The 24,372-nt window shown below is 41.8% G+C and overlaps 2 protein-coding genes across 2 annotated transcripts in view; one reads left to right on the top strand and one right to left on the bottom strand.

The window, feature by feature from the left end:
- Positions 1–259: 259 nt before the first annotated feature.
- On the bottom strand, positions 260–22,065 carry DNAJB11 (DnaJ heat shock protein family (Hsp40) member B11). Its single transcript, XM_059687300.1, has 10 exons — positions 21,774–22,065; positions 18,461–18,617; positions 13,315–13,412; positions 11,429–11,561; positions 7,777–7,919; positions 6,941–7,023; positions 6,245–6,302; positions 2,043–2,154; positions 1,447–1,606; positions 260–719 (listed from the first exon to the last, which is right to left on the bottom strand). Exons 1-10 carry the CDS (start codon positions 21,839–21,841, stop codon positions 655–657), a joined length of 1,077 nt encoding a protein of 358 aa, XP_059543283.1. The 5' UTR covers positions 21,842–22,065; the 3' UTR covers positions 260–654.
- Positions 22,066–22,497: 432 nt separating this feature from the next.
- Positions 22,498–24,372, top strand: part of TBCCD1 (TBCC domain containing 1) — a 34,436-nt gene continuing 32,561 nt past the window's right edge. The window contains exons 1-2 of the mRNA XM_059687296.1: positions 22,498–22,640; positions 23,995–24,112. The gene's annotated coding sequence lies outside the window, so the exon portion shown is untranslated. The remainder of the gene's footprint in view (positions 22,641–23,994; positions 24,113–24,372) is intronic.

The following is a 24,372-nucleotide window of genomic DNA, read 5'->3' as shown; positions in this document are numbered from 1 at the left end:
TCAAGGACAATGAGATCTTTGTTTAACCTTGATTCACCTACCCTAATCTCTAACCTATTCAGTTTCTTCAAGCTCCTTCTAGAAGACAGGGGTGGGGACTGGGTCTTTATCACTGTTTGCAGGTTTATGCATCCATCCTGCTTAACTGGAGGACAGCCCAACACACAGGCACCAAGGAGGGAAACTGGCAGATGAAGGGAAAATGACCTAACAGAGATGGAAAAGACAATAGCATAGCCAAACCAACAAGAGACAGGAGTCAAGAAAAATTAACAACAAAATATATTTAAAAACAGACTTCTCCAGTTGGTATTTTCAATGAAATAGCTACCAATTAACTCCAACCCTTTATATTGTGTTTCTTTTGCTCCTGGAGTCCTGTTGCAGCTTTAATTCTTGAAACTTGGGTGGCAGCACCAGACATTAAATCCCCAAAGGGAGAGGTATTATTAAACCTTTTGCTGGTCATTCTTTTCTGAACAAAAATGGACAAATTCCTAAGCCTTCTTATTCATTTCATGACGACCATTAGAAGAAAAAAATTAAACCAAACTTGCATATTGAAAATAAAAACAAAACAAACTCAAAAAAATCTCGCAGATAATAAATATCGCTGATTCACTTATTTTAAACAAAGTCCAATTTTATTCACTCTTAATATCCTTGCAGTCCATTGTATACCTTCTGCACTGATCCCTGTTTCAGTAGCTGTTTGATACCTGAAGAAAGAATGAAGAAATGGCTCCATTAATATAAAAATGTAACTTCCCTGGAGTATAAAGAACATGCTTCATGTGGAGGTTCACAAAAGGCCTTATGACCACCATGATGTGAATTAAACTAATAACCACAATGTCCAACTTCATCACATGTGGATCCCTGCACACATGTATGTGTATATCCAAGATGAACCCTTGTCTTTGTCTTTCAAGCATATACTACACACATCCCACAAAACCCTACGAGAAAAGGCAATCCATATGGAATAAAATCTCTTCAGTTATCTCCCATTTCTTCACCTTTATCCTCTTTCCAGTTTTGACCTTTCACCTTCTTCCTTTTATTTAGGATCCACCAACCGGGCCCTCTTCTCAACCAGTCATCGCAGACATCACCCCTAAGCCTCTAATCCTCATCTCTCCTTTATTTGGTCCCGCTCATTTGTTTTAAGTGATTCTATTTCATACTCCCACATCCACACAACCTATCACTTTCCAGGTTTCAAAGCCCAGCTTACACGGCCTTTGGTAAACCTGTGACAGAAGAATTGTTAACATCGCCTTTACAGAAAGGCATGTTCATTCCTACTCTTGTGTTCACTAGTGTTACTGGTTGATGTCTGATGTCACTGGAGGGTTTTGTCTTATTGACTGTCTTCTTTAACCACCTTGTTCACATACTCCTTACGACATACAAACACACTGTCATACACATTATTCCCCTCACCTTCTCTTGCTTCCTCTGTTAACTGTTCTTTCGGAAAATCCACATCAAAAGTGATTATCAAAGAGCCCTTGATGTTGTTGTTGTCAAAGTTGGGGAGCCCTTCCCCTTTCTTCCATAGCTTGGCTCCTGGTCTAGTGATCTTATCCCGGGAAATATGTACCTGGAAAGCAAAAGCTAATGAACCGGAGTAGGACTGGTACTCCCGAAGTATAGCGTCACTTCTTGTGATCACGGTGCTCAAAGCTCATGTCACACCTCAGAGGAGGCAGAAAAGATGAAGGGGCCAGAGAAACTCATTAGGACACTAGGAACCAAAGAAAGAGAAGGCTTTCAAAAGAAAAAGAAAAACCAAACATAAACAATAAAATAGTAAGGCTCTGCCCATGGAGACTGTAAGGACAAGACTGACACAGGTGTGCAATCAACTGAGCAGCTGAAATGTCCAGATGTTGGGCAGTAGAGTGAGGACAGGAGGCGGCACAAGGACTAAGAAGTCCCCGTGGTTTTAAATGATCAAAGTGGCTGACAAGTCTCAAAGCCGCCCACATGAAAGCTTTAAGAGGACAGGCAGGAAGCAGGAAAATTGGTTTGTTTACCTTGTGACCATCCAAGTGAGTAATATCCATATCAAAGCCCACCAGAGACTCAACTAGTGAGATTGTCACATTTGTGTATAAATCATCTCCTCTCCTTTCAAATATTGGGTGCCTAGAAACAAAATAAGGTAAAAATCACCGACTTTCATCTTTCTTTGGGAGAGTTCAAAAAGTTTCTAGAACATTTTGAAAAATGATGAGTATTATTTATTTAAACAATAAGCATTTATTAGATACTCTTTTGTGTGTAGAATTAATCTATGAAGGTGTGTAAGATTTATTGAACCCTACTCTTAAGGAGCTTACAATCAGCAGAAGCCAAAGCATGTAAATAAAAGTACAAGTAATTAGATTATAGAAAAGGAGAGAAAGACAACTTCCAGCAGTGGGGGCTGGGGAGATGGCATCAGGAATGAGTCTGGAGAGGTTTCCGAAGCTGGGATCCCAAGGCCAGGTCAGCTCTAGAGATGCAGAGAAGGTGGGCAAGAGAGAGGGTGAGGATAGGGCAAGAGGGAATTTTGGGAAATACAAGGACTTGATACTGATACCACGTTTATTTAGGGAAAAATACATGTTCCAGTTTCTCTGGGAAGTGATGAGAAAGACAAGGGGGGCCCTAGCTGGTTTGGCTCAGTGAATAGAGCATCGGCCTGTGGACTGAAGGGTCCCGGGTTTGATTCCGGTCAAGGGCACATGCCTGGGGTTGTAGGCTCAATCCCCAGTAGGGGGCATGCAGGAGGCAGCCAATCAATGATTCTCTCTCATCATTGATGTTTCTATCTCTCTTTTCCTCTCCCTTCCTCTCTGAAATCAATAAAATATATACATATATATATTTTTAAAAAGTAAGAAAGACTAGGGGGGGAAAGCTGGGGGAAATATCAGGGAGATTAAAGAGTGCTGTGGTCTGGCCAGTGTGGTTCAGTGGTTGAGCATTGATCCAGGAATCAAGAGTTCCTGGTTTGATTCCAGGTCAAGGCACATGCCTGGGTTGTAGGCTCGATCCCCATTAAGGGGTGTTCAGAGACAGCCAATCCATGATGTTTTTCTTTCTTTCTTTTTTTTTTTTTATAGTATACATATTTTATTTATTTTTTTAAATTTCTTTATTGATTAAGGTATTACATATGTGTCCTCATCCCCCCATTACTCCCCAAAATCCCTCCACTCATGGCCTCACCCCCCTGTTGTCTGTGTCCACTGGTTAGGCTTATATGCACACATACAAGTCCTTTGGTTGATCTCTCTCTCCCCCTTACCACCACCCTCCCCTACCTTCCCTCTGAGTTTTGACAGTCTGATCTATGCATCTCTGTCTCTGGATCTGTTTTTGTTCATCAGTTTATGTTATTCATTATATTCCACAAATGAGTGAGATCATGTGATATTTATCTTTCTCTGACTGACTTATTTCACTTAGCATAATGCTCTCCAGTTCCACATGATGTTCCTTTCTTATTGATGTTTCTGTCTATCCTACTCCCTTCCTCTCTCTAAAAATCAGTAAAAAAATATATTTTAAAGAGTGCTGTGAGGGAAAAGCCCTAGGAGGTGGGTGCACATTTCTCCATATTTAGGTGAGAACCTTGTTTCAAAGAATCCTTAGAAGCAAAGGAATCTCTGTCTTCCAAAATGGTAACAGGAGAGAAATAATAAACAGAAAGCCTGAATCCCAGGCAAAATCTTGTCTAAGCAGCACTTCATGCTGAAGAGAAGCCAACAAAGAGCTCTGCCTGTACAGAAGCGGCATCCTCTCTAATAAAAGAGAAAAATGGTAATTGGCATACGACGATACCCTTTTCATTGGCTAATAAGGGCTATATGCAAATTAACTGCCAACTGAGATGGCAGTTAACTGCCAACAAGATGGCGGTTAATTTGCATATGTAGGCACAATGCAGGGAGGCGAAAGGGAAAGCAGGAAGAAGCCCCCTGACACTGACAGTGATTGGAAACCCAGGGGGGAGCTAAGAGCTGGGGGGCAGGGCAAAGGCGGCCCTGGGGCCGCCTTTGCCCTGCCCCCCAGCCATGATCAGAGAATCAGGTGCCTTTTCCGCCCTGGCCAGTGATAGCAGGAAGTAGGGGTGGAGCCAGCGATGGGAGCTGGGCACGGTCGAAGCTGGCAGTCCCAGGAGCTAGGGGTCCCTTGCCTGGGCCTAAAGCGAAGCCCACGATCGCGGGGCCGCTGCAGCTGCGGGTCCCCGCTGCCCGGGCCGGACGCCTAGGCCAGAGGTGTTAGGCCTGGGCAGGGGCGGAGCCTGCAACCGCGGGGAGCTGGGGGTCCCGTGCCCAGGCCTGACACCTCTGCCAGAGGCCTCAGGCCTGGTCAAGGGGCCGATCCGGTGATTGGTGATCAGAGGGTGATGAGGGTCAACTCCTCTGGCCGAGGCATCAGGCCTGGGTGGGGGGTGGAGCTGGGGATTGGGGGGATATGATGGTCCCCTTGCCCAGGCCTGAAGCCTGGGTCAGAGGCGTCAGGCTCGGGCGGGGGGTGGAGCAAGCGATCAGAGGGAGATGGGGGTCCCCTGCCCAGGCATGATTCCTGGGCCAGAGGCCTCAGGCCTGGGCGGGGGCCAGAGCCAGTGATCAGGGGGAGATGGGGGTCCCCTGTCCAAGCCTGACACCTCTGGCGGAGGCGTCAGGCCTGGGCAAGGGGCTGATCAGGCGATCGGAGGGTGATGGGGGTCTACGCCTCTGGCCGAGGCATCAGGCCTGGGCTGGGGGCAGAACCAGTGATGGGGGGAAATGAGGGTCCCCTGCCCAGGCCTGACGCCTCTGTCAGAGGCGTTAGGCCTGGGCAAGGGGCCGATCCTGCGATTGGAGGGTGATGGGGGTCAACGCCTGAGGGCTCCCAGTATGTGAGAGGGGGCAGGCTGGGCTGAGGGACATTCCCCCCCCCCCCCCCCACACACACACCCAGTGCACGAATTTCGTGCACCGGGCCCCTAGTATTATATAAAGGAAGAGCCTTTGGATGGGGCCTTTGATCAGTTGCATCTCAGGTCTCCTCCACTTGTCATTCTTGTCTGCTTCTCTTTAACAGCTCCTTGCTTGTTTTATTAATTACTAGAGGCCTGATGCAAGAAATTCGTGCATAGGGGGGAGGGTCCCCTCAGCCCAGCTTGCACACTCTCCAATCCAGGACCCCTTGGGTAATGTCTGACTGCTGGTTTAGGGCCTAAACCAGTAGTCAGACATCTCTCTCACAATCAGGGACCACTGGCTCCTAACTGCTCACCTGCCTGCCTGCCTGATCGCCCCTAACTGCCCCTCCGCCAGCCTGATCACCCCTAACCACCTCTGTCTGCCAGCCTGATCGCCTGTAACTGCCACCCCCCGGCTGGCCTGGTTGCCCCCAACTGCCCCCCCACCAGCTTTGTCACTCCTAACCTCCCCCCGACCAGCCTGGTGGCCCTTTACTGCCCCCCCCTCCCCCGCCGGCCTGGTCACCCCTAACTGCCTGGTTGCCCCTTACTGCCCCCCCACCGGCTTTGTCACTCCTAACTTCCCCCCAACCAGCCTGGTGGCCCTTTACTGCCCCCCCCCCCCCCCCCGCCGGCCTGGTCACCCCTAACTGCCTGGTTGCCCCTTACTGCCCCCCCACCGGCTTTGTCACTCCTAACCCCCCCCAGCCTGGTGGCCCTTTACTGCCCCCCAACCCCCCGCCAGCTTGGTCACCCCCAACTGTTCCCACCCCCCCCCCCGCCAGCCTGGTTTCCCCCAACTGCCCCTCCTGCTGGCCTGGTCACCCCCAACTGCCCCTCCCGCCAGCCTGGTCACCCCTAACTGCCCCCCCCCCCCACTGGCCTGGTCACCCCACACAGCCTGCTGTTCAGTCGTTTGGTGTCCCTCACTAACACCCCTGCCAGTCCAGTAGCCCCTCGCAGCCTGCTGTTCAGTCATTACTGTTACTGTGATGGCGTCCTAGACAATTTGCATATTCCTCTATTATTAGTAAAGATTTCCTTCTAACACCTTTTGAATTTGTAGGCTCTGAGTAAATATATAACAAGGCCAAATCCTAGGCCTTAACCCAAAATCTTCAGTATTGTTGTAGAGTTACAAGCAATCATTGAGGGTATGACAGATATTAAACAGAGGAGAAAGTCTAGAAGTGCCCTGGTGGCTATCCATATTTCTATAATCTGATGCATCTGAAAAGCAGGCGCTAAAGGGAAAGCCTCTGAAATTAGATTACTTACTTGACAACTTTGATTCGGAACCGTAAGTCTCCTGGTTCTCCGTCCACATGAGGCTCACCTGGTCAGAAAAGATTCAAGCCGACTGTGAGCCACACATGTCTGACACTGCAAATCTATTTGAAACCTCTACCTAAGGTGTCAACTGTCAAGTCTATCTGTGAGAGCAGTGTCTCAACCTGGTTATACCAAGTTTCAAATAATTAGTCAAGATCACCTGGACCTTAGGCACAACAATAGATAACAACCTATTTCCTAAACAGATAATGATTCATTGTTTTCTTGAACTTGAAATCTTAAAGTTTTTTTTTCTTTTAGAGTTTTAAATTTAACCCCAAAGGTAAGGTCTTAGAGTACCTTAATGCCAACTAAAGTTACATATCTTCTTTCATTGCTGAGTTAAAATTAATCCATTAAGATCTGAACACCCTAAATTTTGATAGATATAACTCAGACTACTTGATAGTAATTTTTGCAGATGATATTCAAAGGATAAACAGTAATGCTAAGACTTACGGCGTCCAAATATGATGGTAACAACAGGCTTTCTGTACACTAAACTCACTAAAGAGTGGTAGAAATGATATGTGCATTTACTCTGTGGCCATTAAGAGTATGGAGTGAGGTGAGAGTGGGAGGCACTCACAAGCAAACAGAGCAGAAAGTCATGATAATAAAACATCAACACCAATATTTTACCTTCTCCAATGAAGGGATACTCCATGGCATCTCTCACCCCAGGCTCTATTTCTACCTCCAGTGTTCGTTCCTCATTCACTAGTCTGAAACAAAGAAAATTTAAAATGAAAAAAAGAAAGTACAAACCAAACCCCCGGTACAAAAAATTAGTTTTATCTATTCTATCAGAGCTTTTTCTTGGAAGACTATCCTGTACCTCTAATTGAGAAGGCCAGCTGACATCTATTTATATCTATTTGCCAAAACAGGAAAAAGCTAATACTTTATAGTAGATAATCACTGCAACTGCAGTGGGCTGATTACTCTGAACTGCGTGATCCATCACAGAGAAAACCACTCACACTTACATACATTTGCATTTGGAAGGGCAGGGTCATGTTATTAGGAATCCAGCAGGAGAGTTTATCCTGTCTGAGATTTTTCCTGATCCTACAAACAGCTGATCTAGTTCTGATATACACAATTTAAGGCTCAATTAAATAGTTGTATTTGTAACACAATCAGCAAATAGTACTTCTCTAATCTGAAATGTTAGCTAGACATATAATATTGCTCTAATATTCCAAGCAGGAAAAAATGAAACATCAAACATTTATCAGGTATATTCAGAAATACAGGCCACTGCTCATTAGTTCAGAAACATAAAGGAAGATATTTAAAAGAAATACCTTTGGGAAAATAAAAACGTACAATTTCTTTGTTCTATCCTCTGGCAGAACACAAGAGAGAGAAGAGTGAGGGTAGGGAGGGGGAAAAAATCTAGGAATGGACCATTAGCATTTTATTAGACAAGCAAAATGATTAAAGTATCTCTTGGAGAAAGAAATGTCACTTACTTGACATTAGGGCACTCATCGCAGACCACCTCCTGGGTCATCTGGAAGCGCCCTGGGCCCAGCTGGGTGGTCCGCATCTCTTGCCGACAGTTGCATTTTCGTTTGCCAGGAGCCTGTCTTGCCACAGGTTTGTTTCTAACTACCTAAGAAGTGCATAAACAATATTAGCTTCTCTCTCACATAAAACAGCCTTTGGCTTCCTGAACTGGCCAGGGCTCTCCCTGCACATGTGCCAGGGCTGGAACTTCCCCTTCTCTGGTAGCTATCCCTCAGGGAGACCTGAGCTGAGAGAATTATTTCAGGAGTTACAAATCAGCCCCAAACAGTAATGAAACATTCAGATATTTAAATGACTCACATTCTAAAGTTGGAGAAGAGAAAAGGGAGTAAGAAAGAACAGCCCTGGCTGGTTTGGATCGGTGGTTAGAGCAGTGGCCTGAGGACCGAAGGGTCTCGGGTCTGATTCCCAGTCAAAGGCACGTACATCGGTTGTAGTTCAGCCCTGGCCCTGGTCAGGGTGCATGCAATCAATTGATGTTTCTCACATCGATGTTTCTCTTTCCCTCCTCACCTCCCCCTAACCCCTGCTTCTTCCTCCCTCCCTTCTATTCTCTTTAAAAATCAATGGAAAAAAGATCCTCCAGTGAGGATTAAACAAACAAAGAAAGAAAGAACAGAAAAACAATGTGTAATATATCAGCATTTATAAGCCACAATTAAATACTGCTGAGTTAAAGTAGTTCACAGAATTACTATCTCACAGAAATCTGAGCTGAGTAAAGCATAACCCCTGAAGAACAACCACAGCCTTGAAGAGCTGGTACTTGGCTACCACCAGAAGATTAGCTCTGATTAACTTAATGAAAACAATTCCTTGTTTCAGGCAACTCAGTCTAGGGCTGCTTCCAGTGCTATCTCAATTCAGATACTTTAACACACAGGAAAAGACACAATGATCATCTCTTTGTACTTGATTGCAATCAAACATTATGATCCCTCTAAGTTATGTGGAACCTAATTTAAGTGGAAAAATGTACTCTTGCTTGTACCTATTTAATTAGTCAAACACCTAATCACAAAGCACGCAGCAGGTGACACAATGCTTGGAGAAAAAAATCCCTGAAAGCCTACCAACATGTGAAAGCCCAGGTCAACAGAATAAATAACAATAATAGTAATCAGAGCAAATACTTTACAGCACTTACTATATGCGAAGCAATGCTCTAATCGCTTTTACATATAGGAACTCATTTAATCCTCACAACATCCTTCTGAGTAGGTTCTATTATTATTTCTATTTTACAGAGGAAGCAATGAAAGTACACAAAGGTTCAGTAACATGACCAAAGTCACATAACTAACTCATGGCAGAGCCAGGATTCTAAACCAGGCAACCTAGCTCCAAAGTCCATGTTTTTTAACCACTATGTCCTCTCAAAATAATTTTTTATTAAAAAAGAATTCACACCCTAGCTGGTTTGGCTCAATGGATAGAGCATCAGCCTGTGGACTGAAAGGTCCCAGGTTTGATTCCGGTCAAGAGCACATGCCTAGGTTGTGGGCTCAATCCCCAGTGTGGGGGGTGCAGGAGGTAGCAGATCAATGATACTCTCTCATCATTGATGTTTCTTTCTCTCTTCCTTCCTCTCTGAAATAGATAAAAAAATATTTTTTAAAAAAGTTATAAAAAAAAAAGAGTTCACTATTGATTCATTTAAATAGCATGGCCACTTACATCCTTCATAAGTACATTAAAAAGAATTAGTATAAAAACACACTAACTGCAAAAAGTGATGTACTCTGTATTAGCGATGACCACAGACAACAGGTCTGGAAGGGAGTATGGGAATTAACTAGGCTCACTTCTTTTCTCCCACCTGAACAAGCTGTTCTGTTTTGGAAGGATGACCCACATATTTTGAATTCCCTTTTCTCCCATTCTTCAGACTAAACAACAGTATTACAAGCCAGTTGCATCTTCTGTAATGTCTAGTCCTCTTCTTTCAACTATTCAGAGCAAAAGTCACAACTAAAAACATGCTTCCTATCAAGATGGCACATATGCACAAACTACTGCTATCTCCTCAAAAATCACCATATGAAACTATAAGAAAACATGAATTCCAGTCCTGGCCGGTGTCTCAATTGGTTGGAGTGTTGTCCCATGCATTGAAGGGCCACAGGTTCGATTCCTGGTCAGGAGCATATACCCAGGTTGTGGGTTCAATCCCCAGTCGGGGCACATTGTATGGGAAGTAACCAATCGATGTCTCTCTCTCTCAAAACAAAGAAACAGAAACCCCCCCAAAAAATATGAATTTCAGGAAACAATAATACAAAATGTGTGAGAAAACTCCAGAGATAGAATGCTTCTTTGAACTGGTATGTATAAGGGTAACAGAAGCTAGCAGGGCAGTTAGAGAATATTGAAGTTCTGCTCTTGCTTCCTTCCTAAACTGCCTCAGAACAGGCCTTCTCCTCCCTAGGAAACAGTAGAACCCAGACATCAAACAAAAACTCCAAGAAAACAAAACACAGGTAAAACCACTAGATAAGTGCTTGCCCTAATATGCTCTATAAGGGAAGAGAGGTATTGATATCCACAGGGGTCATATGAGCTCAAAAACTAAAACAACTAGAGACCTGAGGACTCCAACTATCTACCACACCCTCCAAAGATAACAAACTGGATAACACATGTATTTTAAGCAAATCTATTAGAGGGCATTTCATAAGAAAGGAAAAAATATGGCCAATAAACACATGAAGATGCTTATCCTAATTACTAATCAAAACTACAAAAAGATAACATTTTATACCCATTTAATGCATGAAACCTGAGAAGTCTAATAATTCAAAATATTGGAGAGGTGGGCAGATCATAGGATCTTTTATAAATTGCAGGTGGAAATGTGGGTACTAATCAATTGAAAAAACAATATGGTATAATCTTGTACAAGTGAATGCTGGTTCATATTACCCAGCAATTCCACTATTACTTATAACCAACCAAAAGAAATTCTTGCTCAAATGTACCTCAAGATATATATATATATACATATATATATGTATATGTGTGTGTGTGTATATATATATGTATATATATTCATAAAAACAGTTTGAAATTGAAATAAACTGGAAATAACCTATGTGCCTATTGATACATTGTGGTCAATACGTTGTGATAAATTCTACTCAGCAGACTTATAGCTAAAAGCAGCAACATGGATGAAAAAAGCCAGTACCAGAGTATGATGTACAGTATGATACCATTTTTACAAAGCCAAAAACAATCAAAATAAATATTAACCAGGTATTCATATATATAATACAACAGGCAAGAATGGCAAGGAAATAATAAACAAAATTTAGGTTAGCAGCTACCTTTGAAGGGAGGCAGGGGAACATAATAGGGAAGTAGCATGTAGGTAGATGTAAGTGGTGGTATTGGTTTTATTTCGTTCTTGGGCTGGGTGATGAGTTCATGACATAACAGTGTATCATGAACCAAAGATTATGATTAATGCAACTCTACATATCTAGTCACTCTCCCACCCCCTAAAAGACAGAGAAGGTGCCCAGAAACCTCTTGGTTTTAGTCAAAAGAACAAGTTTTGTGAGTCAATTGAATACCCGAATTGTTTGAACTTACTTCCACAAAATTTCCTGCATATACTTCTTCCAAAGTGACTTCTAGATCTACAATAATATCACTTCCTCTGGGAATATTTCTGTCTTGCTGTCGAGGGGTTCCTCCAAACATGAAACCAAAATCTCCAAAGAAGCTGTAGATAAGTGTAAAGTTAACAGGAAAAAGATATCAGAGTTCACGTCTTACAATGATTCAGTTTTCTTCACATTCATAAAATATTGTGTCCTACCAACATATTGTATAAAACTATAAGACGTTTTAAATACTTTGGAGTCACACATCATATACAATTTTTTTTTATTAGTTAAGGTATTACAAATGTGTCCTCATCCCCCCCATTAACTCCCAACCTCCCCCCCCCATACAATTTTTAATTTATACAATATCAACTATATTGCCCCACCACAAAACAATTACTTTTTAATATAGTATTGTCCAGATATATAGTGTAGTGCAAATATATAGTTATACAAATGAATTCAGTTGGGCTTAATCAATGAAATAATGTTTCAATATTGAGGAAAATCAAGATATAATGGGCTTATTGAGAAAGGGTATATAGTGTATATAACCATGTAATGGTAATTCTGAACATTTGTAATGTTCACTTTATATGCTTTTTAGAAACTAACTTTTGTGAAAGCAACTGGTCTGTACAAAAATCTTGGGTACATAATTAAATAAACTAAAAAACCATCAGCCTTAGTAAAATTCTAAACCTTAAGGAAAAGGAAGTTCTGATCTCTACAAGACCAAAATTAATTTTTGTAACAGAAGCACCACTTTGAGATCAATACAAACAGTGACCTTCAACTGTGAAGGTATGCTCACCTTAATGTTAATTTCTGGTGTTATTAAGCCTCAGATGTTAGCACAGTGACAATGACAACTATATAACTCCCCCCTGCCAACCAGTCTTGGTGAATGGATTACTGAATCTTAAAAGCAGAGAGGGAGGGTTTGGGGAGAGGAGGTGGAGAGGTACAAACAAACTTTTTCTGTCTTGGCATCCCTAGGGATCACTTCTAACAGCCACGGTGAATGGGATACTTCCCAGCAGCTAAACCCAAATCAACCCCAGGGAAGAAAAGGATTTCCTAACCACATTACTCACACACCTTCACAAGTCCTAAAAATCTACTGTCACCCCAAACACTACTGTAGGAGATAGTGACTTTTACTTCTTTTGGAGAAGGGTTCACAAAACCCTTTGTGAATCTGAAGGAAACAATAAACCCTCTCTCCATAGAAATGCATATTCAAACGTTTTTTGTTCATAACTTGACTTGAAATCCTAGGTTAAGATCTCCTATTATAGGACATCATCAATAAAGAGGGGTTCAAATAGTGGGAAGGAAAGAGTTTACTATTCCAGCCACTTAGCATTTCCAGAAAGCCACCTCACAGCAGGAGATAAAGAGCCTCTACCCCAATTCCTTCCCTAAATGCTGGTTATCATAATTGTCCCACTCGTGTTGACAGGATGAAAGAGAGGTAGCTGTAGGTATGGGAGTAGGAATTTCTCTCTCTCTCTGTTACAAGAATAACTTTGCTCATTAAATCATTTGCAAATGCTAAGACAGCAAGATGAGGACAAACTGGTTTCCAACGTTTATCTGTCCCCCCAACGCTGTCAGGGTTGATTTGACTGATGCAGTTGGCTAAATGGACAGCCCTTTCAGTACTACCTGTCTTTTCTGGAGCTTTGTGAAAATGGAAGAGGACATTCCCACAGGGAGGACGATGATTGACCTTTTGGTCAAGGATCAGTTGAGTTATACTCTTCATCAAAAGCTTCTGAACAAGGGAGCAAGGATATTTCTTTCATAATCACTAAGTGATCCATTCTGTGACGCTACTACTTTGCAGATGGGTAAATTACATACTGTGAAAAAATGTCTCCATGGGAGCTCTGATGACCCTCTTTTAATCCCTCTTCACCGTAAGTATCATACTGTTTCCGTTTCTCACTATCTGACAGAACCTGGGGACAAAAAAGATCATGAGTTGGTAATATTCAGATAAGGTGCATTCATATTTATGGTTTTTTAAAACTCCAATACTGTGTCTAAGATTTTAGTGAATGTAGTTTTTAATCATATATAGTATCAAGGCATGTTTATAAAATTTTCTTTAGTAGACTAAGTTCTTTGATGCATCGTTCATTTTGTAACTTCCAGATTGCTAAATTCATTTTTTTGTGGTTGTTTTATATGATTGTTGAGTGAATGCCTGAGGAGGAGGCTTGTGTCTAAAAAAAGTCCTGAGGGAGTGATTCAAAGGCAAAGAATTTGTAGCTGAGGTGGCTGAGGGAAGTGAGCTGGGTTGGTCTGGCCATCTCTGGCTGGAGAAAAGGGGCATGTTTGGGGACAGACAAGCCTACGTTCAAAGCCCAACTCTGGCTCTTCCCAGTGCAGGGATGCTGTCCCCATATTGAGTTTCAAGTTCCTCTTCTTCCCAGGCCTTACTTTTCTCATATCTGAAGAAGTACTGACTTCCAAGATGGGGCTTGCTAAAGGGCAGCCTCTAGAGCAGGGGTGGGCAAACTTTTTGACTCGAGGGCCACAATGGGTTCTTAAACTGGACCAGAGGGCCGGAACAAAAGCATGGATGGAGTGTTTGTGTGAACTAATATAAATTCAAAGTAAACATCATTACATAAAAGGGTACGGTCTTTTTTTTTTTTTAGTTTTATTCATTTCAAACGGGCCTGGCCGTAGTTTGCCCACGGCTGCTCTAGAGTCACTTCTTAAGTTTTTGAGAATTCATGGGCAGCTTCTCTAGGCTATTTCCAGGGAGTGCGAACAACTCCCACTCAGCAGGGGCCACATTTGTCAATTGTTGGCCGTAGTGCTGTCTGAAGGAAGTCTGGAAACCTGACGCCCTTGGGTCACTATGTGACCTTCCACCAGTTACTTCCCCTCCCTGTTTCCACTTCAGGCAAATGAGGATGGTAATCCAGTGGGCTACTTCACCCTCTCCCCTTCATGGCTCATGATCAAGTCTCCTGGAAACAGAATCCATATTTTCCTTTGGGGACCAGTCTCCCTTCCCTCTCTCCCATCACAGACTATGAATTTGGGGTGGGGATTAATGTTTTTAATTTAAACTCACCTAGTCACATAAAAATAATATCTGACATTAATGTGGTTATGAAAGTGAGGGCAGTAACAGAAAAGAGGTGAGATAAATTCCCCTTTCACCTCCCGGTGCTTATGCTATGGACCACTATGTGATATTATTTCCTAACTATAAACTAGGATAAAACTATGACAGACTCTCATTAGTGCCAGAAACAGTAAATTAGGACAACCTTAAAATTTGCTCAGCCCTACATGTCTATACCACATTTCTCTCCCCCCACTATACACACATTAAGAGATTGGCAAATCAAGGGAATAAAATGATAGACACTCCAAAAAGCCCTAAACTGCTATATTTTCACATTTCCTTTTCCATTTTGGGGGATATAAAGAAATCCATTTATGGAAGAATGCTGTCTGCCATGTATACGTTTAAGTTCATAACTTCTTGTGTTTGCATCGCAGAGTAAAAAGGGACACTGCTCTGTGAAGGTTGCTCAAGGTCAATTTCATAGCTTGAAAAGACTTTTTAAAGTTTTAAAGGTTTTAGAAAACTACATGCACAGTTAAAGGTATATGCTTTCTCATTGGGCCCACTCCACACATAATACCAAAGAAAGTAAAAACAAAATAAGCTTCCATACTCTTCAGAATTTTTGTTCCAAAAAAAGCTTCCCATCTATTCAGAGCAATCTGAAGTACCTGCACACATACACCTTTGAAAATTAAATAAGTGAATACTCTTTCTTTGACATTTTAAACTCATATTTAAACAGCAAGTGAAGGAGAAAGTTATTGCAAACCCATACTCGTGTTGGCTCAGGAGAAGAGGTTGGAAGTAGGTGGGGAAGTTGACTCAGCAAAAGAAAAGGAATCTGATTGCCATATGTAAACAGGACACACATTTGGCTCAAGGCCTAAATGATGTGCAAGTGGCCCAGCAAACATTTACTAACATTTAAGATATATTTAGAAGAATGAAAAGAATTTGAGTGTATGTGAAAGTGAACATTCTTAAAAGTAAGTCCAGAAGTTAGTCCAGAAGTGTCTAAAGTATTTGACTAAAGCCACTATGATAGACCATGTGAGAGAAAGGGATGTTTTGGTAAATATCCTAAAAAAAAGAAAGTAGCTACATTGGAAAAGAAGAAATGGGCAGAGTTAACTTAAAAACACACACCAAAAACCCACAACTCTTATTATCATGCAATTTGGATTTCCACTTTCAAGTCTACTTCTCTGATGTTGTCTTAAAAAAGAAATGAACACTACAATTGGATCTATAAGAAACACCATTTCAAAAACCGGAAAGACTATATTTTAATCAGTTCTCTTTGGACATCAGAGGCTTCTGAAATAACACCCTCAACACTACCCGTAAAGTTATCTATTACCATTCCTTACCTTTTTCTGTCTAAGGAATGTAATTTAATTCTATGATCTTGGAAACTATTTTATTTCTAACAGAAATAAAAAAGGTTAGTTGATTGGCCAATCAAGCCACAAAGTGTCAACTAATTAAAATGTTGTAGTCCCAGCTCAGTGGAGAAGACAGATTTGTGTTCACAAAAGACTCTTCAACTTACAACTCTAATTTATTTAAAAAACAAAAGCAATCAACTGGATGAGACAAAAAAACAAAAACAAAAACAAAAAACCCACAAAAACTGCCCTAACCGGTTGGCCTGCGGCCTGAAGGGTCCCAGGTTCGATTCCAGTCAAGGTCATGTACCTTGGTTGCGGGCACATCCCCTGTAGGGGGCGTGCAGGAGGTAGCTGATCGATATTTCTCTCTCATCAATGTTTCTCTCTATCCCTCTCCCTTCCTCTCTGTAAAAAATCAATAAAATATATTAAAAGAAACACTGAACTTGTGACTTATAAAGGCTCTTAAGAGTTAAATAAACTGCAATCTCATGAATGAACCTGCATAGGTTATGGCTAAAGAACATGGAAGATTCTTTAAAGAGCATGGTAAATTCATAGCCACAGCTTCCTTAGAAAATATTATTGAGTACTGGGTTCCTAGCAAACAATGGGAATATTCATGGGAAATATAGTGCAAAAATATGGACTTCATATTATTAACAAGACACAAAATGTTACATACAATGTAAGAGAGTACACCAACCCTCTCAAGTTTATTTGAGAGCCTGAAGTTAGACATTTTAGGCCTACAGGATCCCTGAAGGTGCCTAAAGAAGGAGGGCCCTATTAGTTCTAGGTTTTACCTGGGTATAAGTCTCTATTTCAGTTCATTCACTTCTTTAATCTAGGAAGCCCTGGGATCCCTTCCTTTGGGTTTTTTCCACTACTAACATATTTTTCAGATTTGTTTCTAGCCTTCTAACCATATAGAGATTTAACTTGAATTCAGAAGTTTTAGCTCCATGATGTTTGGAGTTAATTTTTTTTCTGTGCCCTTTTAGAAAATGGAAATGGTGACTATGACTAGAGTTGATAAGACTCTATTGTGTAATTGAAATGTGCTAAGAAAGCATAACTGAAATATTCTCACACAAAAAAATGATAAATATTTGAGATGATGGATGTGTTAGCTAGATGGGTGGAATCTTTTCACAATGTATACGTATACCGAATCATTATGATGGCCCTAGCCCGTTTGGCTCAGTGGATAGAGTGTCGGCCTGTAGACTGAAGGGTCCGGGTTCAATTCTGGTCAAGGGCATGTACCTCATACCTTGGTTACAGGCTCCTCCCTGGACTGGGCCTTGATCAGGGCAAATGCAGGAGGCAACCAATCGATGTGTTTCTCTCACATTGATATTTCTCTGTCTTTCCCTCTCTCTTCCATTCTCTCTAAAAATCAATGAAATTATCCTCGGGTGAGGATTAAAACACAAAATCATTATGATGAACACTTCAAACATATTACAATTCTATTTGTCAATTATACCTCAATAAAGCTGGAAAAAAAAATCCACACATCTCTTATTCTATTTTTAGAGGAAAGATGAATTGCAACACATACAGAATAGCTAACTCCTATATTAATAGATGAAAGATTATCGAAGCTTAGTTGTAAACTTTTTCCAACATAGTGTTGAAAGGTTCTGTGTATAAGTTTTTTAAATAGTAAATGATTTATTATACATTCAGTAAATATTCCTCAGTATTGTTAAAAATGAAAAAGAAAAGAAAATAGGAATAAGAATATGCCCAGTTCTACTATATTTTCATGGTGACTTCAAAGATGAGAGGTTGCAAATTCAAACTATAGTTGTTTTGTTTGATTTGCATTAATAAAATTTTTAAAATTGAATTAGTTACCAAAATTTTACAATCAGGAGAATTTACTTTAAACATCTGGGTTTCTACTTTTCTTGAAACATTAAATTATGTGGTAACAGTGTTTGCATTTGTAAATGGCAAAAACTGAATAGGACTGAATAACAGCTGCTCCCTTGAAATGCAGCAAGAAGGCTTCAGTTTGTCACAGTCCTGATCAATCCCTATTGATTCCCAATATGGGAGGCAGGATATCCACTGTGATGCTTTATCTTATAACCGCCTTGCATGCTACTTATCTGGTCCATATGGGCATGTAGATTTGTGATCTTCATTTAGATTTTGTTTGTTTCTGGCTCCAGCTCCCAAACTGATTCATTAGTTGCTTGGTGATTAATCTATTTATTTACTCATCAATCTAACTTTTATTTCAATCATCAATCATTTCTTTCAATATTACTCTCCTTAATAAAACAAATATTAATATAAAAAAGGCAGGAAATGACATCTATAAACGTCAAAGTACAATATAACAACAAATACTACTTTTACTTTTATTTATAGCCTATTTTTAAAAAGAAATGGCTTGAAAGAAGAGTATTTCCTGTGTTACACAGTTTTTTCTGTGTCCTAATTATAGATAGTTGCTAACGCCCATATGCAGGGTTTTATTGGTACATTATCCGTTTTCCTGACTCACCTCATAAGCAGCACCCAGATCCTGGAATTTCTCCTGGGCTCGTGGATCATCAGGGTTCCGGTCAGGATGAAGCTGAAGGGCCAGTTTCCTGTAGGCCTTTTTAATGTCTTTTATAGAGGCACTGCGAGGCACCCCCAAGATCTTATAGAAATCTCTCCTGGGGAGTGGGGAGAGGATACTTCATTACAGAGTTATGTAACACATTTTTAAAAGTGACCTTTTTTTCCTGCTTATGAGCAATGGGGCAAGAAAATGAAGGTATACATGTGATACGTACACACAAAATAATAACTAAAAAGAGAACACACCAGAATTTGTAATGACTTTTATATATTGAAGTAATCACAGTGAGAGGCTATCTACTTTTTGAGCATTGCTATAATTATTCAAAGTATCTTTGGCATTCTTCTCTTAGAAATACCATCAGTCAAGAAAACCATTTTCTTACTTTACATTTACTTGTTATTTTCAACCAGTAAGTGTATAATGAAATTAACTCTCTCCTTTTCCTGTTACTGATTTCAAATGACATTTGACTGTTTCTGAAGATCAAATAACAACCTCAATGGATAATTTTCTTTACTCAAAATGACTGCATCACATAAATGTTCCAACTAACAGCGGCACTGCTGGAATGCTAAAGATGAAGTGACTGAAGTTAACTTCAGAGGTTAATAATATACAGGTTAAGCCAAAGCCCAAATAAGAAAAGATAATAACATCCATTTAGATGTATGAGTTTTGGTACTTTTTTGCTGAAAGAGAAAATATCAATCTTGCAGTCATTGCTAATAGTTATATTAGTTTGTCTAAGTCAAATCTTAATTATAGACAGTTGCTAAAGCCCATATGCAGGAGCTTTTAAGTCACCGCAACTGAAAACATGCACATGGCATGAGCTGGGTATCAAGATAAGGCAGAGATCCACAGACCTCTTTGCAAGAGACTATGCTGGAACCAATCAATTACAAAGGAAATCTTTGCAAGAAGGGCCAATGGGAAGATAGACTAAAACTGTAATAAACTTTCAGAGCAGGGAATGTAGCCAGCCCATAGAAGACATCAATAAATACCCACTGAATGAGCCTGGCCAGCTTGGCTCAGTGGTTGAGCATTGACTTATGAACCAGGAGGTTACGGTTTGGTTCCTGGTCAGGGGAATACCCAGTATCTCTCTCATTGTTGCTCTTTCTCTCTTTCTCTCCCTCTCTCTTCCTCTCTAAAATCAAATCAATAAAAATATTTTTTTTAAAATTCACTGAATGAAATGAATAAATAAGCATGCTCACAAAAATCAATTCGTTTTGCCAGAGTCACTTTAGCCACCAGAAGTTATTCTGAAAATGCATTCTGTCAACAAAGGGGATGAGAAAGTTGTTCTCAATGGACACACTAATGTAGCAGCGATGGTAATTTATAATGCAGTGGGGGAAAACATGCATTGGGGTACCAACATTCAGGTGATATGTAAGAGAAGATTTGACTTTGGGCAGTGGGCACACAATGCAAAATGCAGATGATGTATCATTGAACTGTACACTTGAAACTTATATAACCTTAATAGCCAATGTCACCCCAATACCTTTAATTTAAAAATAAAAACTATTTCATAGCTTTTAGTCACACTTCAGGAAAACCATTTAACATAGTTTTAAAAATTATCACCCATAAGGGGTTCCATGAGGATTAATTAGGTGCTTTACCTTTGGCCCCAAAAATCTGCAAAAACTTTATATCTCTTGAGACAAGAACTAACTAAATAAAAAGGTTCACTAAAATGAATAACAAAACAGTTAACTGTATAAAGAATAAAGCTTACTTAAAATATACTTAATAGAAAAATGGTTAAGTAACAGCTCAGGAAAATATAGGGAAAAGATAGCCAGCATAATTCAGCATCAGTATTCAGCGCCCAAGAGACTCCTTTATGAAAGCCTGACGTATAGAGTTATAGTATTAAATATTTATACTGATATTTTGTTTAAATACCTTAGTGACTTAGTGCTTTAAGTGTAAAAAGTACTAACAAAAACAATAAAATATTACCTAGGAGAAGTTAATTTTTTTAAAATTTAAGATGTTTTACAAGAAAAAAATGACAAAGTTTAAGCATACGTATATGCACAGGGGGAAAGCCTTTAAGAGAATAACAAGCACTTACATTTTAAAGCTTTGCTAGGTAGGACTTGATCCATTTAGAGCAGTGGTTCTCAACTTTCCTAATGGCTGGACCCTTTAATACAGTTCCTCATGTTGTGGTGACCCACAACCATAAAATTATTTTCGTTGCTACTTCATAACTGTAATTTTGCTACTGTTATGAATCGTAATGTAAATATCTGATATGCAGGATCTATTTTCATTGTTACAAATTGAACATAATTAAAGCATAGTGATTAATCACAAAAACAACATGTAATTATATATGTGTTTTCTGATGGTCTTAGAGGACCTCTGTGAAAGGGTCGTTCGACTCCCCCAAAGAGGGTCGCGACCCACAGGTTGAGAAGCGCTAATTTAGAGCAATCTATTAATTGTTAGAAGCTAAGGCCTTACTATTCCACACATTCTAAAATATAAGCCTGGCACATAATATCCTGTGGTCGGCAGGCATGTAGGATCATGGATCTTAAAGGCTGGAAGGATCCTCAGAGTTCAGGTGGTCCGACTCCCTTCATGCAGGAGGCATATTAGTATCCTCAACTTGAATTTAGGTGGTTCCTTCAAGGTCACATAATTCGTAAGTGGGGAGGCCAGAATCCTAGTCTACTATCTGTTGGTGAAATACTCTTCCCGCTCATAATACCATAGAACTTCTCAAAAACGTACCATGGAGAGAGACAGTGAGGCAAGAGGACAGCTTAGGCTCAAAACCTCAAGAAGCGGTACAAGGACTTTCCAAAGGGTCTGCACTCCATTTAACCTCCTTCCGTCCCAGCATGGCTTCCTTACCTGTTCGGCTAACTTCCTCACTCAGCCTGGCACGGACCCACCCACTTGAATGTCAGCTCCCCAAGGGCTCGTGGCAGGCCCCTCTTCTCCAGCTCAACAGCCCCCCGCCCCCGCGCAGTGTTTGGCCCTGCACCCAACTCCCGCCCCTCCGGACAAGTCTAGCTCTCCAGGGCCTCTGGATCCAAGCCCCTCTCACTCGTGCCACTCATTGCTCTCCTCTCCACCCTGCTAGCCTGGTCCACGCAAGCCATTCCTCCGCCCCACCGTCTCGCCACAGCAATGCCCCCTCCTCGTCCTTCCAGCTCCGTCCCAGCCAAGACTGACCCACGGGCCCCGTACCGCGCGGGCGCCCGTTCCTCACCCGGCGATCACGGTCCCGATGAGGTACAGCAGCAACAGGCAGAAGGTGCCCAGGTTTTGCGGGGCCATGGTTTCTCTGTGCCAGCCTCTATGCCGGCCCCTGTCCAACACACTCCTCGCTGTCTCCGCCGGCGCCGCGTCGGCTCGCCAGCCCACCGGGCCCTGAAAGACCGCCTCACGCCGGGGTCTCGTGCGGGGGCCGGAGCGACGCAAGCTGGCCCCCTCTCCTGCCAGTCCACTTCCCGGGAGTCCCGAGTCCGGGGGAGAGAAGCCCCCCAGCAGATGAGAGCCAATCGCCGCTCGGGACATCACACGCGGCCGGCCCCTCGCAGCCAATCAGCACGGTACACTTCACCTCCGAGGCGGCGCGGGCGGCCAGTTAGGCTTCGGAACTGCAGCCGCAGCTCCTGGCCAATGGGAAGAGGGAACGTCAGAGAGTCGCGCCGCCGCCGGAATCCGCTCAGCCCCGGATCCTGCGAGTCGTAGAAAACTACGTAAAAGGGCGGTAGAGAGATGAATGCCGAAACAGCGTTTCTAAGGTATAAGGAGTTCCCCCGCCCGCCTCCTCTGACTTTCCACCAATCACGAGTCTTTTCCATCAGCTCTGACCAATGGCGGGAGGGAAGTTTGAGTCGGTGACGAGTCTTGGAATTTCATTCATATGTAACTACTCGCTGGATGCGGGGCGGAGGGACAAGTGCGTTAGGGTCAGGGACAGTCACTCCAAGCCAATGGTCCTGCGAACGTCTGGTTTAGCAGATCTTATTTTACCTTCTCCTGACAGCCCAGGAGAAAATGGTCCTGGTTTCACTGAGAAGAGGCCGTGGACAGACTGAACTTAGGATTCAACTTCCACCACCGTTTAACGGTGAGAAACCCACGGCCCTTACCGGCCATTCTGAGCCTAAGCTTGATTATTTACATCTTTTTACCATTTTAATAGGAGAGAATCTTTAAGCCGTCTGGCACATAGTAACCAGGCACTGAGTGAATAACTACTATTTGTTATAAGAACTCTGATCCCACCCACCCATACACCCGCCTACTTTTTGCTCCTCTCAGTAAATGCACCACCTAGTTATTCACCACTTAGTTGCAAGGAAAATTCTGTGTTCCTTAATTCCTGTGTTGCATCGCCTATCCAAATGTTTACCTTTAAACTATAACTCGAATCTCTCCACTACTTTCCACTACCTCTCTGGGCTAAGTCACATCATCCCTCACCTGGTCAGGGCCTCCTAATTAGTCTCCCTGCCTCCACTCTTAATATTTCTTTTCCCTCCTGCCCACCCCACTGCCATGATTTCTTACAAACATACCAGATCATATCATTCCCCTGCTTTGAGGCCTCAAATCGCTTTTCATTGCACTTAGAATAAAATTCCAACTCTTTATGGTAAATTATAAAACCTTATTATGTCTCAATAATGCTGGAAAATTTTTTTCAAAGAAAACCTATGATGATCTGTGTACCCTCACTCAGTGAGTATACTCCTTACTATGCTCCAGCAAAACTGGTTTCCTTTCTCTTTTTTGAATACACCAAGCTCATTCCTGCCTAGGGCCTTTGTTCTAGCTGTTCTCTCTGCCTGAAACTCTCTTCCCTAAGATCCTAATATGGTTGATTCCTTTTTAAACACAGATTTCCTTAATATGTATTATCTATTCTCCCTATTAAAATATGCACTCCAAGGAAACAAGGACCTTACCTGTTTTGTTCACTACTATAATCCCAGTGCCTAGCACTATGCCAGACACACAGTGGTGCTCAACAAATAATTGCTGTTGCAGAAAACAAAGGCCTAGAGAGAATCTGCTCAAGGTCACTGAGCTACTAGTGGTGCAGCCTGCTCTTTACTCCTTGACTCAGGCAGAGTTAAGAGAAAGATAAGGTTATGCCTTCAGGAAGATGCCTACTAGGGAAGAAAGGCTACATAAAAGGGGAACTAAATTCATTTTTTAAAATATATTTTTATTGATATTTTTACAGAGAGGAAGGGAGAGGTATAGAGAGTTAGAAACATCAATGAGGGAGAAACATTGATCAGCTGCCTCCTGCACACCCCCTACTGGGGATGTGCCGGCAGCCAAGGTACATGCCCTTGACTGGAATCCAACCCGGGACCCTTCAGTCTGCAGGCCCATGCTCTATCCACTGAGCCAAACCAGTCAGGGCTAAATGCATTTTTTTTTTTTTTTACCGTTGTATCTTCCACACTTAGAGAGACCATAAACGAACTACGAAAGTAGAAAATTGCTAAAAATCATGAAATGGAGGTTTAAAAGAAGGAGTGATGTCTACTGCTGGTTGGAATCCAAAACAGCTTCATGAAGACCTGGGTTTGTATCTTGGCTGGAGGCTTGTGTGACCTTAGGGGTGTATTACTGTCACTCCTCTACTCCCTAGTTTTCTCGTCAATAAAATAAATGTACTTAACCCAAAGGGTTCTTGGGAAAACCGAGATAGTACGCATAAAGGTGCTTTACACAGTGCCCACCTAGAGTAAGCACTCTGACATGTAAGCTGTCATGATCGTTGTTGTTATTACTCATCAGAGCGTGCTGACCTTTCCAGCAGCTGTTGCCTGCCCACAGTTCTG

Source organism: Myotis daubentonii, chromosome 3, assembly GCF_963259705.1.
Source record: "Myotis daubentonii chromosome 3, mMyoDau2.1, whole genome shotgun sequence".
NCBI lineage: Eukaryota > Metazoa > Chordata > Mammalia > Chiroptera > Vespertilionidae > Myotis > Myotis daubentonii.
Note: the sequence above shows the minus strand (reverse complement) of the source record. Positions and strands in the feature narration are given on the sequence as shown.